The 14,923-nt window shown below is 32.6% G+C and overlaps 1 protein-coding gene across 1 annotated transcript; it reads right to left on the bottom strand.

Moving 5' to 3' along the window:
- Window positions 1-5,845: 5,845 nt before the first annotated feature.
- On the bottom strand, window positions 5,846-7,085 carry TRIADDRAFT_62291 (uncharacterized protein; the record flags this gene model as incomplete). The annotated part of the gene is made up of 2 exons (XM_002118212.1): window positions 5,846-6,242; window positions 7,066-7,085. 2 exons carry the CDS (start codon window positions 7,083-7,085, stop codon window positions 5,846-5,848), a joined length of 417 nt encoding a protein of 138 aa, XP_002118248.1.
- Between the last annotated feature and the right edge of the window lie 7,838 nt (window positions 7,086-14,923).

Genomic DNA, 14,923 nt, shown 5'->3' with positions numbered 1-14,923 from the left:
AATATTTATTGTTGATCGTGTATTACAACTGTACTAAGTTGGGTCGTTAATGGATTTCTATTCATGACTGTGTAGGTTTAATTTATTTAATATAGGAATTATAGAGTTAAAATTAAGATGGCGAATGTTGCACGAATAGTGTAAGCTCGTAGGTAGTAGTTAATATTTAGACGCTTAATTTAACAAATAATGCACTATAGTAACCATGTACAATTCGCTGTACATGTATAGTAAGCTATTAGTTTTGTTAGCTTCTTACTTTGAAGATTGCACCTGTTGGCTTAAGAAAGTATATAAGTCCGTTCTTTTATTAATTTAAGTTAGTTGCTGTATTTGATCTATCAGTAATGTCCACTATTAAATAAAAAGTCAACTCAGAACTATTTTTTATGCTCATTCTGCGTTTAGCTCGTTTACAGTCTTAGAACTACGTTATTATATGCTACGCTATATTTGTTAGATTGTACGATGTAATACTATTGTAATACTACTTCCCTATATTAACTACAATCGACTTACAAGAATGAGTAAGACTCGGTTAATATAAAAAGTTTATTACGATGTTAAAATACAGGCATTTAAAACTTCAGATATAATATCAAAAGAATATCTACTATATCTTCTTCAAGCTAACCTATGAATGAATCTATCTACCTCTACAATTATATTAGCCTCCTTATATATCTATCTTTGATGTAAATATTTACATCAAAACTCTATCACAATTTTCCCTATACAAAATAGTATATCGTAACGGCTACAGTATAGAAGCCCTTTAACATGATCCGCGTCTTGTTTATATCGCCTCGAACCTTGTTCCTCAGCTCCTCGACCAATAGTCAATCTTCTAGGACTTCCACCTGCGCCTCTCGCCAAGAGGCCCATTAACACCGCTACATCTTTCCGATTCCCACCAATAGATAATCAATAGCATATATAGCGCTAACATAGGAGGAACTGACACCATGTTCCACACAACTAGAGACAATTTAATATTACCGTTACAGTAATCTTAGGAGAAACTATCATCATCGCCAATTACATCGAATAGGTAGATTAGGTGATATTGACTCCATAGCAACAATCGATGATTTTGTAATGTGCGAATACAGTAGTTTTTACCCATATCTAGCAATAAATGTCATTTATACCTTTACTAAAATATCTAATACGAAAATAATGTTGCTATACTTATTGAGTAGTCCATGGCTCTACAGTGTACTATACCAATATCTAGCAATAAATTTCATTTATACCTTTACTAAAATATCTGGTACATTATCGTAAACCGTCAGTAAAGCGACGGGAGTTTTTACTAGTGTTGCCTATAATCGTACAGTTACCGTACAATTTTACGCTAAAACATCAACTGTCAATACGTCAGAAAAGTAGTCATAGTTGTCACATAAAATTTTTGATAAGCGATTACTGTGATCTTTATAAAATTCGAATTTTTCCGATTCGAATTCCAGATCCGGTCGGATTTGTATTCGATATAATTTCAATCTAAATGTTTGGATTTTAATTTTTGAAAAATGTTATAAGAGCTAACTTTTGAAATTTGAACTTTTTGTTGTGAATTTGAAATTTCAGAATTTTATGAGGTGACATGAAAGTTACATTAGGAAAGTTTACTTAAGAAAATACTAAATAAGATGGCAAATGGCAGAGGTTGTGTTGATTGTTAAGTAGTTAGACTGTTATTTTTAAGACTAAATCTTGATATTAATTTTTAGACTTTTGTAATGTATAATGATTGTAAATTAAGTTAGAAGTGAAGCTTGAGGCATTTTATAATTAGTTTGACGGTTTTATAGTGTTTGTAAGGGAATCATAAGGTAATTTGTGTCTGAACTTTAAATGATTTTTGATTTTCTATAGTGATGCAAAGTAGTTTTCTAAAATGAATCTTAAGAGTGATTGGTTAATAAATATTTAGTTTTAAGTACCACTGACGGCTCTGTGAAGCCTATAAATGATAGTGCAATCAGAAAATTTATAGTAGAGAGCGAAAGAAGATTCTTTTAAAGAACTTGTTGAAATTTAAAGGCCTTAGGGGTCGAACTGTTGTAAGTTAACGCGTTCTTCTTTTTGTTAGGTTATTTGGTTGTTGACAGTTTCAGTTCTGTCATTTTTTTATTTCTTTAGTTATAATACTTAGAATTAAGTATTTGGAAGGTTGTTTGATCAGACTCCCTCACATTTTCTTAATAAATTGTTGATCGGTTGTTTCCCCAATTTTATTTGGTGTCAAAGTTTTGTTAAGTCGACCAGAGGGCAAAGAAAGTAGAATCAAAGTTTGTTAGAAGTTTAGTAACTTGATTTCTACACTTTTCATTTCATCATTACATATACAATACTTTGTAAAGTAAAATAGTTACATAATAAAGCTATAAAAGACTCTGCTTTCTGTCCTTTACTACATAGGGGTTGTGACGATTACATACAATTTAAAAATTTATTATCATGTCATAGTGTAGAACAGGTACGCTAGATACTATAATGTGCGATACCTTAAAGCTATTCTTACTCTCGTTTATATATCTTTCAAATCAATCAACCTATGTAATAAATATTATTATTCTTAACACTAAATACCACTCAGCCTGGGTGATAAACATAAATATTATTCTCAATACCTGGCATAAATATTTATGTTTATCTTGATTCGTATCATATGCTGGTAATGTTAATCATCCACCTATTTATTACAGGTACTAGTATAGGATACACCATAGAGGGTTTTTTATTACCTCCAAGGGTAACACGAACACGAGTATTACCCCTTACTTTTCTAACTTAAGCCTAATAACTACATGTTTATCTACCTTTTATCGTAATGGCATATTATAAATTCCAACGAATGTTATAACATTCTTACAAATAAGAGAACGGCCGATAATTAGTTAATTCTAAACAAATGATAACTTATCAGAAATGCATTCAGGCAACTGATTTATCTATAATCTTTTCTATGAATTTACGTACTATAAATTTTATGCCTAAGTGACTGTGCTACTATAGTTTAACAAAATAAGTTAAAGTTACAGTGAGTTTACTCGTTATATAGAAATTGTATCAACATATCTAACGAAAATCTTATTTCGTAACACCCTGTTATACGGTAGCCTCTAGCGGCATGTAATGTCCTACGAAGGTACAGTAGTAAAGACTGTAATTCCTACATTGATAATGTCCTTGGATACCCTTACTGAAAATTGGAAATACAGAGATAACTTAGTTCTGCCCTTGCAGTACTCAATTAATCGAACATTACATTGTAGTGTCTGAGTAGCTAAACATAGAAAAAAGTAGGATATATACTGACTACACCTATTCATGATTTGGTTTCAGTTAAAATCAAACTGAAATTTTAATAATAATAAGCACATCAAATCGGTTTCAAATGAAATCTTTACATATTAAATATGAAAGATATAAACCATGAAATGTTGCTACATTATGGATGATCAATCGATCAATTAAATGTAAAGGCTATTTGTATTTGTATTGACCACGGTATGGACTTGTGTCAGTTACAGTGCTCTGTACATAGACTATTCTTTTGCTACATCACCACATGTCTTTATGTCTCCTAATTACTGTGCCTTAATTCAATTTTACATCATTCTCTTACATTTTGCAGTTCCATATTTCATAAGTTTCTAAAGAGATGATTTAGTTAATTATGAGGGAGATATACAACGATGAGCTATGTGGAACATAATAAACTATAAACTAAGTGGAGCCTAATAACGATAAACTATGTGGAACATAATAACGATAAACAATGTGGGACCTGATCACGATAAACTATGTGGAACATAATAGCGATAAAACTATGTGGAACATAATAAGTATAAAACTATTTGGAACTTAATGAGAAACAGTGTGGAGTGTGAAATAATGATAAACTATGTGGAACATAATAACGATAAACTATGTGGAACATAATAACAATAAACTATGTAAAATATAATATAGTGTGTGGAACATAACAACGATAAACTGTGTGAAATATAATAGTGATAAACTACTATCTATATGAGGAGCCCAAAAGCAATAAACTATGTGGAACATAATAGCGACAAACTTCTTGGAATATAATAACGATAAACTATGTGGATACATCAAAGCAATAAACTACGTGGAACACAACAGCAATAATTAATTAATCTATATGAGAAATACGATAAATTATGTTGAACATAAATAACGACAAACTACAGTACAGTACAGTATATGGAACATGGAAATAATGCACTATGTGGAGCATAATATCCATAAACTATGTAGATGATAATAAAAGATATGGAACATAACAGTAAATTATGTGAAGCTGCTGTAAGGTCGATAAACTACCGTACGTTGAGCATAGCGATATACGTTTTAATAATAAGCTACCATGGTAGAACATACAAGCAACTGGTACCGTACCGTACGGTATTTATATTAACAACACAGCTACAAACCATGTGTAGCATCTCAACTCTCTCTTAAAAATTCGCAGGTTTTATACCCTCGACGGCAAATTATACCGTAGGGTATCTACAGAATCATACCCTCGATGGCAGATCATACCATAGGGTATCTGCAGAGTCTATAGTAAGTATTCCTAACACTTAGAAGCTCTAACCATTGTGGTTCTTCCCAATAGTTCCAACATACCTATTCTACGTAATACTATAGGTTTCTGCCCTATTTATACATAGTAAGCCTTCCTAACACTTGCAAGTTCTAATCATTGTGATTCATCCCTATGGTCCTGTAGCGGTGTAATATCGAATTGTCTCTAGTTGTGTGGAACATTGTAGAACATGGTGTCAGTTCCTCCTATGTTGCCGCAATATACGCTATTGATTATCTATCGATGGGAATCGGAAAGATGTAACGGTGTTAATAGGCCTCTTGGCGAGAAGCGCAGATGGAAGCCCTAGAAGATTGACTATTGGTCGAGAAGCTGAGGAACAAGGTTCGAGGCGATATAAACAAGACGCGGATCATGTTAAAGGGCTCCAATACTGTAGCCGTTACGATATACTATTTTGTATAGGGAAAATTGTGATAGAGTTTTGATGTAAATATTTACATCAAAGATAGATATATAAGGAGGCTAATGTAATTGTAGAGCTAGATTCATGGGTTAGCTCGGAGAAGTCATAGTGGATATTCTTTTGATATTATATCTGTAGTTTCTAATGCCAGTATTTTAACATCGTAATAAAACTTTTTTATATAAAGGGAGTCTTACTCATTCTTGTGAGTCGATTGTAGTTAATATAGGAAAGTAGTATTACAGGTCCTAACTAGGGAACGTGTGAAGTTTAGATTTTGAAACTTCACTTTACGTGAACTTCAAAGTGCACATTATATAATACTGTACACTGTACACAGTGTACAGTACAGTACACTATACAGGGGTATGTACTTGTATGTAGTATACTGTACTGTACACAGTATGTACAGTATAATATAGGGGACTGTATAGTGTATACTGCATAATATAGGTGACTGTGTAGTACAGCACGATTAACTTGGGTGGCACTATGGGAAATAAACTGTGTAGGCTAAATCAAGCCCAATGTACATATAGATTTTGAACAGGAATGTTAACAAATATGCAACTTTAAATTTTCGACGCCATCTCGAAGTAACGACTAACGAACGAGTATATTAAATATGCAGGACCGCCAGGACGTAAAGCAGCATGATGGCACTTTCAATGCGTTAAGCGCTAAAATAAAATTCATTTTCTTACTTTATATAAAACATGAATAAAACGGAATAAGGGTTAGTTTATTATTTTGTATAAACATGACCGATCAAATGACCAATATATTTAAACTTAAACGAGCATTACTACGAATACAAGAATATCAATAAATGCTGTCATTGAGTATTGAGTGACTGATAGACTATCCAGAGACACATCTAAACAGTCTGAGGCAATGGATGCGATGATTTCATTATTTGGACATAAATTGATATTATACGATTCAGAAGGTAAATCATTTTCCAATGATTGCAGAATATTCATGATTGACACCGGAGATGCATTTTTGTTCGAATCGACCGCTTCATAATGATTATCTTCCGCTTCCATCTCCGTATCGTCCAATTTTTTATCATCACTACGCTCAATAACCATAGGAATTTCATTTCTTTCCGCTTGAATAACAGGTTCAAAGTACTCATCAGCGTCTAAAGGTTCAGGCCCATTGCTATCTAACAAGATTTGCGTACTAATAGAATTTTAAAGGATCCATTACCTTGCTATACTTTTTGGCAACGTCTGCGTTCGATTCCTTTGTTTTCTTACGGTATGCGTGCTTTACTTTAGAGATTTTTTCGACATTACTTGGATTTAGCCATATACGTTCTTTAGTGTGAATGCGTACTGTATATGAGAAGACCAATTTCTCTCTGTAAATGCTGCTTGAAGAACATATGAACACACTATTTTTCCTATAAAAGATAAATCTTCATAATCTGAGCAGTAATCCTAAACTGTATAGGATTTTTACTTACTCCTATCCAGTTGTCATTGTCATCAGTAAATCAACCTGTACTATTCAGATAATCCATCAAATTTTTCACGAAACTCGCAGAATTGATATTAATAATAATTCATTTTAGCCAGTGTACGAGTGCACATAATGACTTTTCTTCGTCCCTTTAGCAGTCAACCCGACCTCATAAACTCTAGGGTCTAAGAGGATGTATGCTAGATAATGATGTTCTCCAAAACACCGCAACCTCCTGAAATAGGTGTCACTTAACGCAATTCATGAATCATCGTCTAGTTAATTCGCCATTTGACTTAAGGTATATAGCCATATCCATACCGCTAGAATTTCTCCCAAAGATATGTTATCCATTTCACTTAAACTAGTCACAGAATTAAATGGGAGTTAACGTCTGGTTTGCTAGCTTCATTTATTCACATACTTTATCACTTTCAATAGTTTTCTTTACCCGCTGAATCAGTTTTGATTTCTTAAAATATGGTCTTTCCTTATCCGTAATCAAAGTTGATAAATGAAGTCACGCATGCGAAGTACTTACTTGCTTAATGCAAACACCATTAGACTATCATCTCATTTTAGTTGGAACCCAGATTGCAAAAGAACTTAATCCACTTTTGCGCTGCAATTCAGTGTATACGGCTTTGTGCAAAGCAGTAAAGGTATTCAGTAATCGTGCAATTTTAGTAGCATCGTGAATTGTGTAATGTTTTGTCTGACTCACAAGGATTGTGTAGACAAGTTGAGGATGAAGGAAGGAGCTTTATTGACAGGTTGATTACCGATGGCTACTCCAGCAGTCAGCGGTACAGAAAAGGCAGTAATCCTCGCTTAATCATAATAAGGATTAGACTTATATATGTATAGCTATAGCTCCTAGCAAGGCATTCGATTTTTTTCTCTGATTGGCTATCATATTCAGTACAAGATAAGATAGTTACAGATACTTACAGTACGTACTGTTACAAATTGAACTGAGAAGAGATGGGCATACCTTGATCAAATCATAGAGAAACAAATTTGACAGATGGGCCATACAGACTTCGACTAGAGTAAATGGACTCGATAAACTCTTTTTAAGTAGTTCATGTACTTTATAATATACTCCTACTGAATCACAACACATGTGTAACGTAGTATCTGCATTAAAGTCCATCTTTTCTACGAATGAAATAACATCGTCTCGATATGCCGAAGCTTATTTCGCTGGAGTCTCTATTAAGATATCCAACAGATATGATGTACATTCTTCGTTGATCGCTAAATAATTTGTCAGGCTCTTTTTAGTTTGATCTGTTAAACTATTAAGCACAAGAGTAATAAAATGTGACGATTCGTTAAATTTCCTACACTCCCAGATATTCAATTCATGTAACCGATCAAGAGTTTTGGCTGAAGCCTTTCGCACTGTCAAATGAGTAACATCGGGTCGAAGAATCCCCATATCTTATCTGAAATATGAATTATCTAATAATGACCATGGAGCATTACTTGTAATCAAAGTGCTTGTTAACAAGTCACAGAAGTAGTGATATTTATTTTCACCTAGGGGTGGTGTGAAGTAAGCTTTAAGACCAGAAATATTTTTTCTTTTTAAACCTTTCAATTAATCACATACTCACAGACGCAGTTGCACCTATTGTCATACTGTAGATACTGCTCTAATCTTAGCACTTTCGTAATGTCAGCTATGTATAAGCAGTGGTATGGTGTTCCTTTTTTAAATAGCCTCTGGTATAACCGTATAAGTCTAAACAGTACTGTATTGCATAAGGAACTTATTACCGTTTAAACGGCACTCGTACCATACTAACGAGAAACTATGCGGAACATTGCAAGACTTTTCGCTTTTTGATGCCTGCCTGATATGATAAGGTGTTGTAGTAGTGATGTACTATTTGTTTTACGGATGGAGGACTTTAGCGATATGGATTAAAGGAAAATAGTTAAGCGCTTAGAGTTTTTGCAACTTGACAAGTGCGAGCTACAAGAAATTGTCACGGTTCGAACCACCATGAAGAGTAAATGACTAAATTTAGTGTTTAACATTTATATATGGAGATAACTAATGATGACTTACAGTAAGAACTGCGGTAGTTGTTATTTTGTTACAGTAAATTATGCTGTATTGTAGTAAAAGTTCTCATAAGGTCACTAATATTAATTGATTATAGTGTTATGTCTTAAAACGTTTGTGATGAATATCCTGAAGATATTCAATTATAGATGATACCATAAATAATTCTGTGTGTGGACATACTGTATTCTAATTATCTAGAATCGTTTAGTACATGTCCAAAATTATAAATAATGTCTGTATTAATTTAGCTATCCAATATGAGCTAAATTTCATGAACTGTTATGACTCATACATGATAGCTGCTGCCAAGAGTATTTAAGCTCGACAGATAGTTGAATAAAAGAAAAGCTATATAATTGTTTTAACGTAGAAGTAAAGGCTTCTAAATTTTTGTGAGGTAGTTAAGGGATACTGAATCCCGGAGACTATAGTAATTTAGAGATTTATTTTACGTTATCTTAGTCACGAAGCTGGTTTGTAACAGAAATATAAATGAGTACTGTATTGGTTTTATTGAATACATATCCATAGTTTAAGATATTTTATTGTACAGCCGTGCGAAATTTAAATAAGTATAAGCCATGTCAAAAACATCGGAGTACAGTATACTGAGCTTCACACGGGCTATTACAGCAAGCTAACAGATTTCCTTGTAGGGATTCATAGCTACAATAAAAAGCATAAATGAGAGTATTCGAAGAATTAAGTCGCATAACAGTGTATGATTAGTGTGTTAAGAATTAAAATAAATATAACGTGAAAAGTAACTAACATTTTGAATAAATCTGATCTGTATCGTTTAAGTTACTAAATGAACGAGAAATAAGCTATACAAAACAAGATAACGATAGACTATGTGGAACATTAGAACGATAAAGTATATAAAACAAGGTAACGATGGACTACCTGGAACATTAGAACGATAAACTATACGAAACAAAATAACGATAGACTATGTGGAACATTAGAACGCTAAACTACTGTATACAAAAAAACATTACGATAGACTATGTGGAACATTAGAATAATAAACTATACAGTATACAGTACAAAACAAGTGTAATAAATGCGTTTCACAATACCTATCTAGTCAAACGGTATTTTCTAAAGACTTTTATTACAAGGTTTTAAGAATAGTAGAGCAATAATTAATTACTACAAGAATCTAGTCTAAAATCTAAAATATTCCTAGCTCAAAGCGAAGTAAGTCTCTTCTCCTCTGTGAGCTCATCTCTGCAGTTCTTATAAACATTTGGTTCAATCCATTTATGACAACTTGATTAATCTACAATCAGACATGAGTCATCAAGCAAAATACTTTTCTATAATAGTACATCATTATTTTCTACAATCTTAATCATTCTGCTTAAGATTTGGCTACTCTTCTATTAACGTCTAGGCCCCTTTCCGAAGGGCATGTTAACACCTACAGTGTTTCTAGCTACATAAATCTTGTACCATAATTAGTCAACTGGCAACTATTAAGACTACGTGGAACATTGTAACCAAGAAATTGATGAGAAAATGGCAAAGTTACTATGTGGAACATAAGAATGATAAACTATACAAAAGAGGATAACGATAAACTATGTGGAACATTAGAATGATAAACTATACAAAACAAGATAACGATAGACTATGTGGAACATTAGAACGATAAACTATACAAAAAGATAACGATAGACTATGTGGAACATTAGAACGATAAACCATACAAAACAAGATAACGATAGACTACGTGGAACATTAGACCAATAATGATAGACTATGTGGAATATTAAAACGATAAATTATATGGATCAAGCTAACAATAGACTTTGTAGAACATTAGAATGATAAACTATACAAAACAAGATGAGAAAATACAGCAGAGTTTATAATCTATGTGGAACATTCTGCACTTGCAAAAAAACAAATCGCGAGAACAAGGGCTTAATCTCAGTGGATCGTAGTAACAAGACTACTCTACCACTTACAATACCCCGTTCTATATTTATGTCGTCTGTAAAGGATTTATTTCTAGCAACGTCAAAATTTAAAATTGTTGGCATCCGAGGTTTATCTCCTCTTCCGTACAATGGGACGCAGGAGCCGAAGCTCTATCCTTATTCATCTTCAGTCGCTAGAAGTAAAAATCGTCGTACCTATGTGAAACATCAATACGATAAACTATATGGAACATTAAAACGATAGACTGAGTGGAACATTGAGACTATAAGCTATGTAGAGCATAGATACCATAAACTATGCGAAACATTAAAACTATTGTCACAAGACAGCTTTGCAACAAGATAACGTAATGTACGATCAATAAGTCAATTCCTTCAACCACGTATCAAGGAACGATATCTGCACTATCAGAAACACTTTTGCTCTACTAGCAGACTATACAAAGACTTGGACGCTTCGCATTTTACGTTAAACACTAAGTTTAAGAATCGACTCTATTACACGATATACTGCATTTATATAGTTCATGAGTCATAGTTAGTACGATTAACTTTGGAATCATTTACTGAATTAGATATTAATTTTAGCTACTGCTCCCTTAATGCAAACAACAGTATTTACGAAATAGGCATCTGATGACTAATACAGAATAGTCAGATTGCGATATGTCCTATCACGGAACATTTCCTCGATAATTTACAATCTACCATAAGTAAGTTACAATCACAATGTGTATATGCGTCACTGTCATAAAATGTCAGTGCTATATTAAAACACAGTATATCCAAACTAGAAGTTAACTAAATAAGGATAGGCTAACAGAATTATCCTAACATAGATATTTCTACTCTAATACAGTATATAACACTGTCACAACTATACTGTAAACTAAAGAGTGCGGAATATAAACCCATAACCTATGTGGAACAAACATCAATATGATAAAGTATGTGGGACATTAAAACTATACTGTAAGCTAAAGAATGCGGAATTCTAAAAACCATCAAGTAATTGGAATATAAAAAGGATAACATATGTGAAACATAAATACGATAAACTATGTGGAACATAAATACTGTAAACTGTATGGATATTAATACTATAAACTATGTGAAACATAGCAACGATGAGCTATGTAGTACGAATCAAGAAAAACTATGTGGAACATCATTACCAAGAAATGATATGAAAATGTCCAAGTTTATAATCTAACTGAACTATGTGGAAATCCTTTACACGATAAAGTATGTGGAACATTGAAACTACACTGTAAACTAATGTATACGGAATATAAAACCATCAACTACAGTATGTGATACATAAAAACGATAACCCGTGTAGACAATAAACACAATAAAATATATGTGACATTAAAACTATACTGTAAACTAAAGAGTGCGAAATATAAACCCTAAACTATGGGGAACATTTAGACTATAAGCTATGTGGAACATTGAAACTATACTGTAAATTAAATAATGCGTAATATAAAACCAACAACTAATTAGAACATAAAAAACGATAACCTACAATAAGTGGAACATAGTTACGATAAACTATGTGGAACATTATAACTATGAGCTATGTGGAACATAAATACTGTAAACTATATGGAATATGAAAACTATAAACTATGTGGAACATAAATACTGTACTGTAAACTATATGGAATATCCAAACTATAAACTATGTGGAATGTAAATAATGTAAACTATATGGAAGTACGAAAACTATAAACTATGTGGAACATCGTTACTAAGAAACGATATGAAAATGTCCAGTTTATAGTCTATGTGGAACATTCTACGCTTGTACTTCTACTATATGGATCATAGATACTGTAAACTATATAGAATATCAAAACTATAAACTATGTGGAACATAAATACCGAAAACTATATGGAATATCAAAACTATAAGCTATGTGGAACCTAAATACTGTAAGCTATATAGAATATCAAAACTATAAACTATTTAGAACATAAATACTGTAAACTATATGGAATATGAGAACTATAAACTATGTGGAACAACAATACTGTAAACTATATGGAATATGAGAATTATAAACTATGTGGAACAACAAATAAACTATATGGGATTGAATTATAAACTATGTGGAACAACAATACTGTAAACTATATGGAATATCAAAACTAAAAACTATGTAGAACATAAATACTGTAAACTATATGAAATATTAGAACTATAAACTTCGTGGAACATAAATACTGTAAACTATATGGATTATTAGAACTATAAACTTCGTGGAACATAAATACTGTAAGCTATATGGAATAGTAGAACTATAAACTTCATGGAACATGAATACTGTAAACTATATAGAATAACAAAACTAAAAACTATGTGGAGCATAAATACCGTAAACTATATGGATTATTAGAACTATAAACTGGTTGGAACATAACGACTGTAAACTATATGGAATATGAAAACTATAATTTATTTCGAACATAAATACTTGTAATACTACCCTATATTAACTACAATCGACTCACAAGAATGAGTAAGACTCGGTTAATATAAAAAGTTTATTACGATGTTAAAATACAGGCATTTAAAACTTCAGATATAATATCAAAAGAATATCTACTATGACTTCTCCGAGCTAACCTATGAATGAATCTATCTACCTCTACAATTATATTAGCCTCTTTATATATCTATCTTTGATGTAAATATTTACATCAAAACTCTATCACAATTTTCCCTATACAAAATAGTATATCGTAACGGCTGCAGTATAGAAGCCCTTTAACATGATCCGCGTCTTGTTTATATCGCCTCGAACCTTGTTCCTCAGCTCCTCGACCAATAGTCAATCTTCTAGGACTTCCACCTGCGCCTCTCGCCAAGAGGCCCATTAACACCGCTACATCTTTCCGATTCCCACCAATAGATAATCAATAACATATATAGCGCTAACATAGGAGGAACTGACACCATGTTCCACACAACTAGAGACAATTTAATATTACCGTTACAATACTGTAAAATATATAGAATATCAAGACTAAAAACTACGTGGAACATAAATACTGTAAACTATATGGAATATGAGAACTATAAATTTCGTGGAACATAAATACTGTAAACTATACGGAATATCAAAACTATAAGTTTCGTGGAACATAAATACTGTAAACTACAGTATATGGAACACTATAAACTATGTGGAACATTGTTACTAAGAAACGATATGGAACAAGCTAACTATAAACTATGTGGAACATTGTTACTAAGAAACGATATGGAACAAGCTAACTATAAACTATGTGGAACATCGTTACTAACAAACCATATGGAATAGGTTAACTATAAACTATGTGGAACATCGTTACCAAGAAACGATATGGAACAGCCTAACTATAAACTATGTGGAACATCGTTACTAACAAACCATATGGAACAGCTTGACTATAAACTATGTGGAACATCGTTACTAAGAAACGATATGGAACAGCTTAACTATAAACTATGTGGAACATCGTTACTAAGAGACGATATGGAATAGCCTAACTGTAAACTATGTGGAACATCGTTACTAAGAAACAATATGGAACAGCCGAACTATAAACTATGTGGAACATCGTTACTAAGAAACGATATGAAACAGCTTCACTATAAACTATGTGGAACATCGTTACGTAAAAACGATATTGAACAGCCAAACTATAAACTATGTGGAACATCGTTGCTAAGAAACGATATGGAACAGCCTAACTATAAACTATGTGGAACATCGTTACTAACAAAAAATATGGAACAGCCTAACTATAAGCTATGTGGAACATCGTTACTAACAAACCATATGGAATAGATTAACTATAAACTATGTGGAACATCGTTACTAACAAACGATATGGAACAGCTAAACTATAAACTATGTGGAACATCGTTACTAAAGAAACGATATGGAATAGATTAACTATAAACTATGTGGAACATCGTTACTAACAAACGATATGGAAATAGATTAACTATAAACTATGTGGAACATTGTTACTTAGAAACGTTATGAAAATGTCTAAAGTTTATAGTCTATGTGGAACATTCTGCACTTGCAAAAAGAAACAAATCGCGAGAACAAGGGCTTAATCTCAGTGGATCGTAGTAACAAGACTACTCTACCACTTACAATACCCCGTTCTATATTTAAGTCGTCTGCAAAGGATTTATTTCTAGCAACGTCAAAATTTAAAATTGTTGGCATCCGAGGTTTATCTCCTCTTCCGCACAATGGGACGCAGGAGCCGAAGCTCTATCCTTATTCATCTTCAGTCGCTAGAAGTAAAAATCGTCGTACCTAGCACGGATTCTGACTTAGAGGCGTTCAGTCATAATCCGA

Source organism: Trichoplax adhaerens, genomic scaffold, assembly GCF_000150275.1.
Source record: "Trichoplax adhaerens TRIADscaffold_40 genomic scaffold, whole genome shotgun sequence".
Taxonomy (NCBI): Eukaryota; Metazoa; Placozoa; class Uniplacotomia; order Trichoplacea; family Trichoplacidae; genus Trichoplax; species Trichoplax adhaerens.
The sequence above is the reverse complement of the archived record's forward strand: the minus strand, read 5'-3'. Positions and strand labels throughout refer to the sequence as shown.